Source organism: Crocuta crocuta, unplaced genomic scaffold (assembly GCF_008692635.1).
Source record: "Crocuta crocuta isolate KB4526 unplaced genomic scaffold, BGI_CrCroc_1.0 scaffold273, whole genome shotgun sequence".
NCBI classification, from domain to species: domain Eukaryota; kingdom Metazoa; phylum Chordata; class Mammalia; order Carnivora; family Hyaenidae; genus Crocuta; species Crocuta crocuta.
In genome coordinates, this window is record NW_027529425.1 from 225,859 (window position 1) to 236,117 (window position 10,259).

Genomic DNA, 10,259 nt, shown 5'->3' on the forward strand with positions numbered 1-10,259 from the left:
GCCGCCCCCTCCCCGGCGCGGCCCCGGGGGAGGCTGGGCCCCTCCCGGGGGGCGGCCGCCCTCGGCCCTCACACCTGGCGCCCCCTCCCTGAAGGGCACGCCGTCCTCCCGGGCGGCCCGCCTCCTTCCCACCCCCGCGCTCCTAACGGTCGCCCTCGGGCCCCTCGGCAGCCCTGCCCGGCCCCCTCTCGTCCATCCGCATCCTCCGCCGGGCCCGCCCGGGTCCCCCGACCCTAACGCCCGGCGCTCCCCGGAGACTTCCTCAAGCGTGCCCCCGGGCTCTTATCAGAATTAGCTGGGCCCTGCGGGTCCGAAAGTCCAGGCGTTCGGTGACTTTGGCCAACGTGGAAACCTTTCCCCTTAACCAAAGCACTTTCACTGGGTCTTCACCTAAATTTCCTTTCAACGAGCGACATTAGTGCTTGGTCATTGGGGTCTCCGTGCTCTCTGTTGCCTGGCCGTTTTTAAGACCTTAGCTTTTCCTATCTCCAGGCCAGGCTCTTCGCAGCCCAGCGTCTCTGATGCAGCAGCTCGCTGGCCTCGGCCCCTCACACTTTGCCTCCCACCCCCCACCCCCCTTTTGAGTTAACTTGAAAGAAACCCTCATCTTGCATTTCTTACCCAGCCCTTACTCGAATTCCCAGTAGGCTTCCAGGTCTGGTCCTTCATAGGGCCCCTGCCCTGGGAGATGCTAAGTCAATTGTTGTTGGCTCGGTTCTTTCCTCCACCCGCCCCAGTCTCATTGCCCTCTTATTGCTGCTTCCCCAAACATCTCTCCGCTTCTCCTCTGAGCTGCCAGTTGCACCTTAGCCCTGCACGCCCGCCCCCCCTCGGTCCTCTGCATCTGAAGCCCCTTGGGTGCCAACAGGCTGGTCCCCTTTCCAGGTCCTGCATCTGTACTGTTCCCTGTGTGTATCAGGCCACCCACCTTCCCCCAGCTCCAGTTTTAGTTTCTAGTTGTTGGTTAGTATGTAATTGGGAAGAGTTGAGATAGATCTGGATTCTGTGTTGCTGCCCTGGCCTGGGGACCCAGGGTCTCAGGGGACTTATGTGGTGTTTACAGGTCTAAGACCTCTGGCCTGGCTTTTTTAGTCAGGGGACAGGTTAGTATTGTTGTGATTTGATAAATTAAAATATTCTAGTTTGTTCTTGTCTGTGGTTGGTGTCTGGGATAGAAAAAGTAGCCCCACTTTAGAACAGAGCAAGGGAGAAGCAGCTGCTATGCGATGATTTATAAAATTCTAAAGGGGAATTTAAAATGGACTAAAACTCACAAAGTATTCAGGGTGGTTCCTGCTGCTTGTGCATCCCTTCTCAGGTCTTGAATAGACTGGGGACATGGGGTCCCCTGTGGAGCCAGCTGCACCCTTCCTTCCTTGTTTTCCCTGGCTAGGTCCCAAGACTGGGCAAGTGGGCAGAAGGGATCAAATGAGGTAAAGTGTGAAAGCGCTTTGAAAACTTAACTGGTAAACTTGCCAAGGGGTGTTCATTATTTGTCATGATGGCTCAGGAGAGAGCTGGGATCGCCAACCAGGTGGGGGGATCATGGGCTTGCACCCCTTTCTGGCCTTCAGAGTTACCCTACTATGCCTGGAGGATCTTTGCATCTCGTAAAAGGGCGGAGTCACCTCCCAACAGGCTTGGGCCTGGGAGGTTGCTGGTTGCTCAGATGTTGGGGAATTTGGGACTCCGCTTCTGTTAATAGTGATACATTTCTGTGCCAAGGCACATTGCTCTGGAATCGGCCTAATTTTAGGGGTGATGGAATGAGGAAATGTTGTTAACTTAGCATGTATTAGGATTGTCTATTCTTCGGATCCTTTTCTTCTTAGAGTACTGAACCCCAGAGAACAGGCTTCCCTCCTGTTCTGCAAGCCTGTTGTGAGCACCGTGGACCAGTGTGTCCTTTCCCCTCAACTCCAGTAGGGGGCAGTCTTTTAATGGCGATAAATCCAAAGCTAGGTGGAAGCCGGTATACTATGGCCTGAGAAAGAAGATGGGGCTGAGGGATGGAGAGAGCCAGGCCAGGAGATGAGGCAGGCAAATGGTGAAGGCAGGGCTGGCAGGTAACCGGGATAGAGCCTTTGAGGACACCCTTAGATCAAGAAACCAGGAAAGGGTGCTTTCCCCAGTCCTGCTCTTTGCTTCAGTGGAAAAGGATCCAAACAGGTGGCTTTGAGAGTTTGTGAGAGAGAAACTTCGCATAATTTTAAAATCTCTTCTTGAGGCTTTCCCTCCTGGCAGGGTTTCAGATTTCTCTCAAGGGACAGTATAATTAGGAAACGATTTCCCTGCTTGCTCTTAGGGGAGACTGAACTGGAATAAATTTGGTTTCTCCTGTCTTCTATTCTTCCTCATAAACACAAAGCAGGCTTTATCTGCGCTTGTGATGCGGAGGGGACATCCTCCGCCCTGGCACTGTCACTGCATTGGGCCTGCTAACTCATTGTTGTGGGGGGCTCTCGTGCACATTGTCGGAGGCCAGTACCCCTTTCAAGTCACGCCAACCAAAACGATGTCCAGATACTGCCACGTGTGCTCTGGGGCACAGGCGCCCCCAGTTAAGAACCACTGGGTTGGTTGGAGGAAACGTGGAGCAGAAGCACACCTGTGATGGGGGGGACCCACCAGAGTGGCTCCTGTGCCGCTTTGTGGTGCTTTCTTTAGTCTGAAGGATGGCCCAGCAGCCACCAGCTGCTGGACCAGGTCCCCCTGTGGCTGGGTCAGCTTGGAGACGTGACTTTTTTCTCCAGCTGCTCCTCTGCTTCCTCTGCCCTGACTGCCTCTCCCTTGCATCTGCAGTTTCCCCGCTTCTCACACTTCTCACACCGGGAGCCACTTTTCCTCAGTTTGCCCCTTACGACCAGGACAGAAAGACGACCAGGACAGAAGGACGAAGGCCAGAAGTGGAGAGCATCGAAGAGAGCTGCCTTTGCCACTCCCTGGAAGGGAGGGAGGGTGAGTTGTCCCCTCTTCCCACAGCGGCCTTCCATGAGGATGGGGCTCTTCTGGAATGAATTGCGGGAGACTCAGAACAACCTCTCCTGAGGTTTGTTTGAAGGAATGTGGGGTGTTTTCTTTGGAGTGAGGAAGACTTCGGTATGTAATAGTTATTCCCAAATGTCTTTTTTTGGGGGGAAGGGGCGGGGGTAAAACATGCCTTTTAACCATTTTTGAGACTGTGGTTCTGCGAGGTTAAGTACGTTCACGTTGTTGTGCAACTGTCCCACTGTCTGTCTCCAGAACTGTTTCATTGGCCCCATTTTGGCTGAAACTTCTTACCCATTAAACACTTCCTAGGTCTCCCCCCATCATTCTTTGTGTGTCTAAATTTGGATCCTCTAGGAATTTCATACAAGAGGAATCCTACAGTGTTTGTTCTTTTGTGACTGGGCTGTTCCATTTAGCATAATGGCTTTAAGGTTGATTGACTGGGCAGATTTGGTAAGGGCTGTGGAGTGGAACGAAGGAATCTTACTCTGTTGTCCTGGGAGGCCTGCATGAATCCAGTGAAAAGAAGAGCTTTTCAAACATATTTATTTATTTATTTATTTTACACTTACTTATTTTTGAGAGACAGAGTACGAGTGGAGGAGAGGCAGAGAGTGGAGGAGACACAGAATCTGAAGCAGGCTCCAGGCTCTGAGCAAACATTCAGCACAGAGCCTGATGGGGGCTCGAACTCACTAACTGTGAGATCATGACCTGAGCCGAAGTCGGATGCTTAACCAACTGATCCACCCAGCTGCCCCGTATTTATTTATTTTTGAGAGAGACAGAGCGTGAGGGGGAAGGGGTAGAGAGGGAGGGAGACACAGAATCTGAAATAGGCTCCAGGCTCTGAGCTGTCAGCACAGAGCCCGATGCAGGGCTCTAACCCATGAACCATGAGGCCATGACCTGAGCCGAAGTCGAACGTGTTTCATCGACTGAGCCACCCAGGCACCTCAAGGAAGAGCTTTTCAACAGATGTGTCTCCTAATGGCCATGTGTGCTATGGTGTGCTCCATCGTCAGGAATGGCCAATTGGAGCTGGTGTGGAAGAGATGGCCATGGCCAGGGGTGGTCCACCCTGTTCTAGATGATCTCCAAAGCTGGCTTTCCTCCTGGGATACCGGGATGTTGGGAGTGGGTCCTGCTTCTGTCATGGTGTTTCACTTCGTCTTCCTGTCTGCAGCTGTGAGCACTACTCCCCCTTGGCCCCTCTGGGAGAAACCCTCCTTTCTTCCCAGAGTTGTGGAGTCTTGGACTTGATGGAAACTGTGGAGGTGCTCCGGTCCAGCCTCCTCCCCAGCCAGTGAGGGAAGCCCTTGTGCAGCTCCCTGAGACCTCGCCCACCTGTCCTCGCTCGGAGCCACCAGGGATGCACTGCCCCCTGAGAGCCTCCTCTGCTGTTCCTTAGGGGGACAAGTCCCTGCCACTGCTTCTGTCAACCTCATTTCTACTTTATGGTGAGAGTTTTTCTTCCCAGTTCATAGTATGATGATGTTCTCTTTTTGGTTCTTAGTAGTTGTGATTGGGTTCTTCCCGATCCTGGAAAAGTGTTGATTCCTGTTGGGTAAACCAGGCAGAGGGGGCACTGGCTGGACTCGCCTGCCTGTAGCCTTCCGTGTGCCTTGTCTTGGCCCTGGAGTACAGCCTCCTCACTGCTGCTCCCATCCCACTGGCTCTCTCCGCAAACGGAATCCCTGGATTCTAGCGCCAAACAGGCAGCCCTGAAATATTTCAGGAGGGAGGTAACTTTGCTCCCAGGTTTCATTTGTAATTCTTCCCATAACTGATGTTTTTTTTGTCTCTAGGATATTTGTGGTTCTGATGGGTTTTGTTTATTTGTTTCCTTGCTTGCTCATGTTTTGCCTTTGTTCTCCGTGTCCCCCTGGACCTCACCCAGCCCCTTCCCAAATATCACACCACACTGCGAGGCGCTCAGGCCTGGAGAGCTGCCTGGCATGGCTCCCACACTGCCAGCACCTCTGTAAGCGCTGCTGAGCAGATTAACTGCTCTTGCGGCCTATCGGGGATAGAGAGGAGGAGCAGGAGTAGGGGCTGTGACCCCCTGCATTGGAAAACTAGAAGCCTCCAGCAGCTGTGAATCTTCCCATGTTGCAGCACAGAGGAGGGCCAGAGGTGAGGGGGCTCATCCGGCCCATTAGTTTAACCCTAGCTTTATTTTCTTGCGTCTCAGTAAGGATCTTTCCCGGATGTGAAACTCCCTTCCTGGGCACCACTGCAGTCAAATCAGTGTCCTGTAGTTTGGAGACCTTGGTTCATTCCAGCAAAGACCCCTGCCTGAGGAGAGCCCCATCCCAGCCCTACCTGCTTCCTGGGGCAAGGCTGCCTCGTAAGTCTGGGGTAGAGGGAGGTACCCCCTGCTGAAGCTAGAAGGGGCTCCAGCTGCTCTGTTTCCTCTCTTTCCAGGTCTTCCCCCGTCGTGACAGTCCACTTAACTCATGGTGTGAGTGGCACGTGGCTGGCTTAGGTGAGTCCTGTCAGAGTTCGTTAGGCGGAATTCTATTCCTTACTCTCTGAGGGTTCTCCAGGTGTGTGGTGTGTTGTCTTCAAGGCCTATTGTCCATGTGCCTCCACAGGTGTTTGGAGAGTGAACCCCGGGTCCCCCCCTCGTCCCTTCAGCCCCTCGGACCTTGAGGACACGCCCAGCTCCACAATGGCAGCAGAGACCCTCAATTTTGGGCCTGAGTGGTGAGTCAGACATTCTTTGGACGGTGCAGAGAAACCAGGAAAAATAGGACTGCTCAGACTCCTGTTTCTGTCCTTTCCTGTGTCCGTTTTCTAGGCTGAGGGCCCTTTCCAGTGGTGGCAGTGTGGCCTCTCCACCCCCATCCCCCGCCATGCCCAAATATAAGCTGGCTGACTATCGCTATGGGCGAGAAGAGATGCTGGCTCTCTACGTCAAGGAGAACAAGGTGGGGCTAGGCGAGAGCATGGAGTGTGTGGCCCGGTTGCCCATTTGGTCTCAGCCAATGGAGAGGGTCCAGGAGCACGTGGGACCTCAGCTCTCCTCCCCTGATTGACAGGTACCTGATGAGCTGCAGGACAAGGAGTTTGCCGCGGTGCTACAGGAGGAGCCACTGCAGCCCCTGGCGCTTGAGCCTCTGACTGAGGAGGAGCAGGTGGGGCTGGGCCGGAGCCTTGCAGGGCAGGGCGCTGGGTCTCCAGCTTGGAGAGAGGGGCCGAAGCTGGAAAGACAAGTGGTGGAGGTTGTGGTTCTGGGCAGGGTGCAGGGGGGTGGTGGGTGCCTGGGTCCTCACTCCCACCCCTGGCTCCCTCCTCAGAGAAACTTCTCCCTGTCAGTGAACAGTGTGGCTGTGCTGAGGCTGATGGGGAAAGGGGCTGGCCCCCCCCTAGGTGGCGCCTCCCGCGGCAGGGGCAGCACTCGGAGCCGAGGTAGAGGGGGTGACCATGTGTTCTGGGGGCGGGCTGAGGTGGGGCCCATGGTTTTGAGGGTGCAGAGAGACCATCGGGCAGGTTTCCCATGTGCATCTTCTACTTTCTCCAGGCCGAGGCCGTGGTGACAGTTGCTTTTACCAAAGAAGCATCGAAGAAGGCGAAGGGGCCTTTGGCCGAAACCCCCGGGAGATCCAGCGTAGCCAGAGTTGGGATGACAGGTGCCGGCAGCATAGTGGCATAGCAGAGAAGCCCTGCGGCTCGGTTCTGATGTCCTGTGGGGGGGGCTCCGGACTTTGTTGTTAAGAGAGCAGCAGGGGAGCCACTGAATAAGCCTTGGTCAGAGATCTTCCTCTTTGCCCCCTGACTCCCTGCGGCCTTCTCCTCTTTGGAATCTCAAGTCTTATTTGTCTTGTGACCTCCTGGCCCATGTGTCCTCTTGGGCTCCCTCCCAAGACTGACTTTTCCTCAGCCCCACCTCACCCCCACCCGCAAGTCCTCCCTCTCCCCACCCTTTTCGGGCCAGAAGGGACAAGTTGTGCGGAGATGCTGCAGGTCAGGGAGGGGAAGCTGTCATACTTTGACCAACACCTTTTCTCCTGCAGAGGCGAGAGAAGGTTTGAGAAGTCGGCCAGGAGGGATGGAGGTATGGAGAGTGGCAAGGGCAGTGGCCTGGTCCTGAAGGTCCTTGAGAGGTGGGGGGAGGACTGATGGGTGATCCCGTTGGGGGGACGTGTTTCCTGAGGGTGGTGGTGGGAGCAGGAGGGCCTGGAGCTGGGCTGCTGCTTTATTGCAAGGTTTGTAGTAAGAGTCTTCCAGGGTCCGTGGCTGCCCTTCCGCTGACTGGCTGACTGTGTTTTCCCCCACCCCCAAGCACGATCCGGGTTTGAGGAGGGAGGGGCTGGCCCGAGGAAGGAACATGCCCGCTCAGATAGCGAGAACTGGCGTTCTCTCCGAGAGGAGCAAGAGGAAGAAGAGGAGGGCAGTTGGAGACTTGGGGCAGGACCCCGGCGAGATGGCGACCGCTGGCGCTCAGCCAGCCCTGGTGAGGTTGGGGCCGGATGGGTGTTGTGGGGGGCAGTGGTGGCAAGAACTTCCTGTGGGTGTGTTCCCATGGCTGGGTGGAGGGAACAGAAAGTTTTCTGGAGGTGAGTGGGTGGGAGGGCAGTCTTGGAGATGCTGGTTGTTCCTGGTGGGGGGGTGGGGGACTTCCCAGTGGGCAGCAGAAGACTGAAGGTCGGCTTGCCCAGGATACTGATTCTCTTTCTCTTGATTTTTCCTGCCCAGATAGCGGACCCCGCTCTGCTGGCTGGCGGGAACACGGGGAGCGGCGTCGCAAGTTTGAGTTTGATTTGCGAGGGGATCGAGGAGGGTGTGGTGAAGAGGAGGGGCGGGGTGGGGGAGGCTCCTCTCACCTCCGGAGGGGCCGAGGGCCTGACGGCTTTGAGGAGGACAAGGATGGGCTCCCAGAATGGTGCCTGGACGACGAAGATGAGGAGATGGGCACCTTTGATGCCTCTGGGGCTTTTCTGCCTCTCAAGGTATCCATGAGGAGGCGAGGGGAAGGTCTGTGCTGGTGGGTGGTAAGACCTACCCCAGCCGGGGGCGTTTCCCACTCAGCCTCTAACCCTTGTCCCCACTGTGTTCCTTAACTCTGTGCAGAAGGGCCCCAAGGAGCCTATTCCTGAGGAGCAGGAGCTTGACTTTCAGGGTCTGGAGGAAGAGGAGGAAGAGCCTTCCGAAGTTCTGGATGAGGCGGGCCCTGAGGCGGGTGAGCCGGCAGGGCAGGGCGGGAAGGACGTGGAGCACCTGGAGCCTGGCTGGGCAGGCAGAGGGCCCTCCCCAAGCTGGACAGCAGCTGTCCACCCACCTTCAGGAGAAGGTGGCTTGCGAGAAGAGCAGGTGTTGTCAGGTGGGAGGAGCACAGCAGGGCTGTCTGAAAGGCAGGGTGCCAGATGAAACCCCGACATAATCAAGATCACCCTTGAAAATTCTTTGAACGATCTAAGGAATGGGGTGCTGAGCGTGTGGTGTTGTGTATACAGCCCTAGGTGGTGACCCGGACACATGCGCCATGTGTCTGGTGTTACAAAGTGGGGTTTGTAGTGCTGATTGGCTGGGTGTTAGCAAGGTTGACCAAAGCTAGGTGGGTGGATTCAATGTCTATGTTCTGACCACGGAGGATTTTTGCCAAATCGTTTTTAAGGCCTTCTAGTTGGTTGGTTTGAATTTTAATAATTGCCCTTCTCTTTTCAGGAGGGAAGGAGCTGGCCCCACTGCCTCCGCAGGAGGAGAACTCCAACTCCCCACCCCCATTGCCTGCCTTGGGCCCGCTCTGGGGACCTAACGGGGAAGGTGACGATGCTACAGAGAAAGACCTGCCAGCGACTGAAGGTAGCCCGGGATGGATGGGACGCTCCCATTCCTTGTAGGGGGCGGGAGGGCTAGAATCAGAGTCCTTTCCTCTCGAATGAGGGTGGATTGGGGGGCGGGGGGTGTCTCTTTCCTTTTTCTGGATTCTCTATTGCACTTTCTCTCTTTACTCCTAGATGATATGAGGGGGATGCAGCTGAGTCCTGGGGTGGGCTCACCCCCTGGCCCACCTGGAGATCTGGAGGATGATGAAGGCCTAAAGCACCTGCAGCAGGTGTGAGGAAAGCCTAAAAAGGTTCTAGGGATCCTCCCCTACAGAGGACCATTGTTCCATCTGTCCATGCCCAGTGCCTACCTTTCCCTGTCTATCTCTGCCTCGTGATCTGACACCCTGACCTGAGCCCCAGCCTCATCCTTATCCTGATGTTGCCCTGGGTGGGCAGTTGAGCTTTCCCTCTCTTCCTGGTCTCCCAGGAGGCAGAGAAGCTGGTGGCCTCCTTACAGGACAGCTCCCTGGAGGAGGAGCAGTTTACGGCCGCCATCCAGGCCCAGGGTCTGCGCCACTCAGCAGCTGCCACTGCCCTCCCTCTCAGCCACGGTGCGGCCCGGAAGTGGTTCTACAAGGACCCGCAGGGGGAGATCCAAGGTGCTCGTGGGCAGCGGGAGCCATGCAGTGGAGGGCATGGGAGCAGGGGGATGACCTTGTTCTCGTTCAGGGTTTCTAGGGCACAGCTTTCTGACCGAAGTCCCTTTTCCCTTGGTCCAGGCCCCTTCACAACCCAGGAAATGGCGGAGTGGTTCCAGGCGGGCTATTTCTCCATGGCGCTGCTTGTGAAGCGGGGCTGTGATGAGGGCTTCCAGCCCCTTGGTGAGGTGATCAAGATGTGGGGTCGTGTGCCCTTTGCCCCGGGACCCTCACCACCCCCACTGCTGGTGAGCATGTCCACCTGGAGGGGAGCGGAGTGGGGAAGGGGGAGGTGGATGGATGGCGGTGGGCGGTGCGGGACAGGACGAGGTCAGAGCCACAGAAGCGCTCTGGCCCTCACTCAGGGCAACATGGACCAGGAGCGGCTAAAGAAGCAACAGGAGCTGGCCGCGGCGGCCTTGTACCAGCAGCTGCAGCACCAGCAGTTTCTGCAGCTGGTTGGCAGGTACGGGGGCCTCGAAGGCCTTGTGGGTCAGGCTGGGCGCTGGCTGTGTGGCCTCCCCACTCGACGCCTGTCTCTCTGTCTGCAGCCGGCAGCTCCCACAGTGTGCGCTCCGGGAAAAGGCCACTCTGGGGGACCTGACGCCGCCACAGCAGCAGCAGCTCACTGCATTCCTGCAGCAGCTCCAGGCTCTCAAACCCCCCAGGTTCGGAGCTGGTCTGTGCAGCAGCTGGGGATGTGGGGGTGGGGGGGTGGGGGGCAGACTCAAGAGGGACTCCAGTCCTGAGAATCCTCGCTCTGCTTCCCAGAGGCGGGGGCCAGGAGCTGCTCCCC

General features: G+C 56.6%; 1 protein-coding gene across 1 annotated transcript in view; it reads left to right on the top strand.

Moving 5' to 3' along the window:
- Positions 1-2,783: 2,783 nt before the first annotated feature.
- GIGYF1 (GRB10 interacting GYF protein 1) overlaps positions 2,784-10,259 on the top strand; it is a 9,840-nt gene continuing 2,364 nt past the window's right edge. The window contains exons 1-20 of the mRNA XM_077758599.1: positions 2,784-2,958; positions 4,233-4,451; positions 5,186-5,341; positions 5,419-5,479; positions 5,589-5,700; positions 5,795-5,924; positions 6,036-6,131; positions 6,294-6,405; positions 6,518-6,626; positions 7,011-7,051; positions 7,280-7,450; positions 7,693-7,946; positions 8,068-8,176; positions 8,662-8,799; positions 8,955-9,052; positions 9,253-9,424; positions 9,545-9,711; positions 9,829-9,929; positions 10,015-10,131; positions 10,235-10,258. Of these exons, the coding sequence (XP_077614725.1) occupies positions 5,666-5,700; positions 5,795-5,924; positions 6,036-6,131; positions 6,294-6,405; positions 6,518-6,626; positions 7,011-7,051; positions 7,280-7,450; positions 7,693-7,946; positions 8,068-8,176; positions 8,662-8,799; positions 8,955-9,052; positions 9,253-9,424; positions 9,545-9,711; positions 9,829-9,929; positions 10,015-10,131; positions 10,235-10,258 (1,874 nt within the window). The 5' untranslated portion in view covers positions 2,784-2,958; positions 4,233-4,451; positions 5,186-5,341; positions 5,419-5,479; positions 5,589-5,665. The remainder of the gene's footprint in view (positions 2,959-4,232; positions 4,452-5,185; positions 5,342-5,418; positions 5,480-5,588; positions 5,701-5,794; positions 5,925-6,035; positions 6,132-6,293; positions 6,406-6,517; positions 6,627-7,010; positions 7,052-7,279; positions 7,451-7,692; positions 7,947-8,067; positions 8,177-8,661; positions 8,800-8,954; positions 9,053-9,252; positions 9,425-9,544; positions 9,712-9,828; positions 9,930-10,014; positions 10,132-10,234; position 10,259) is intronic.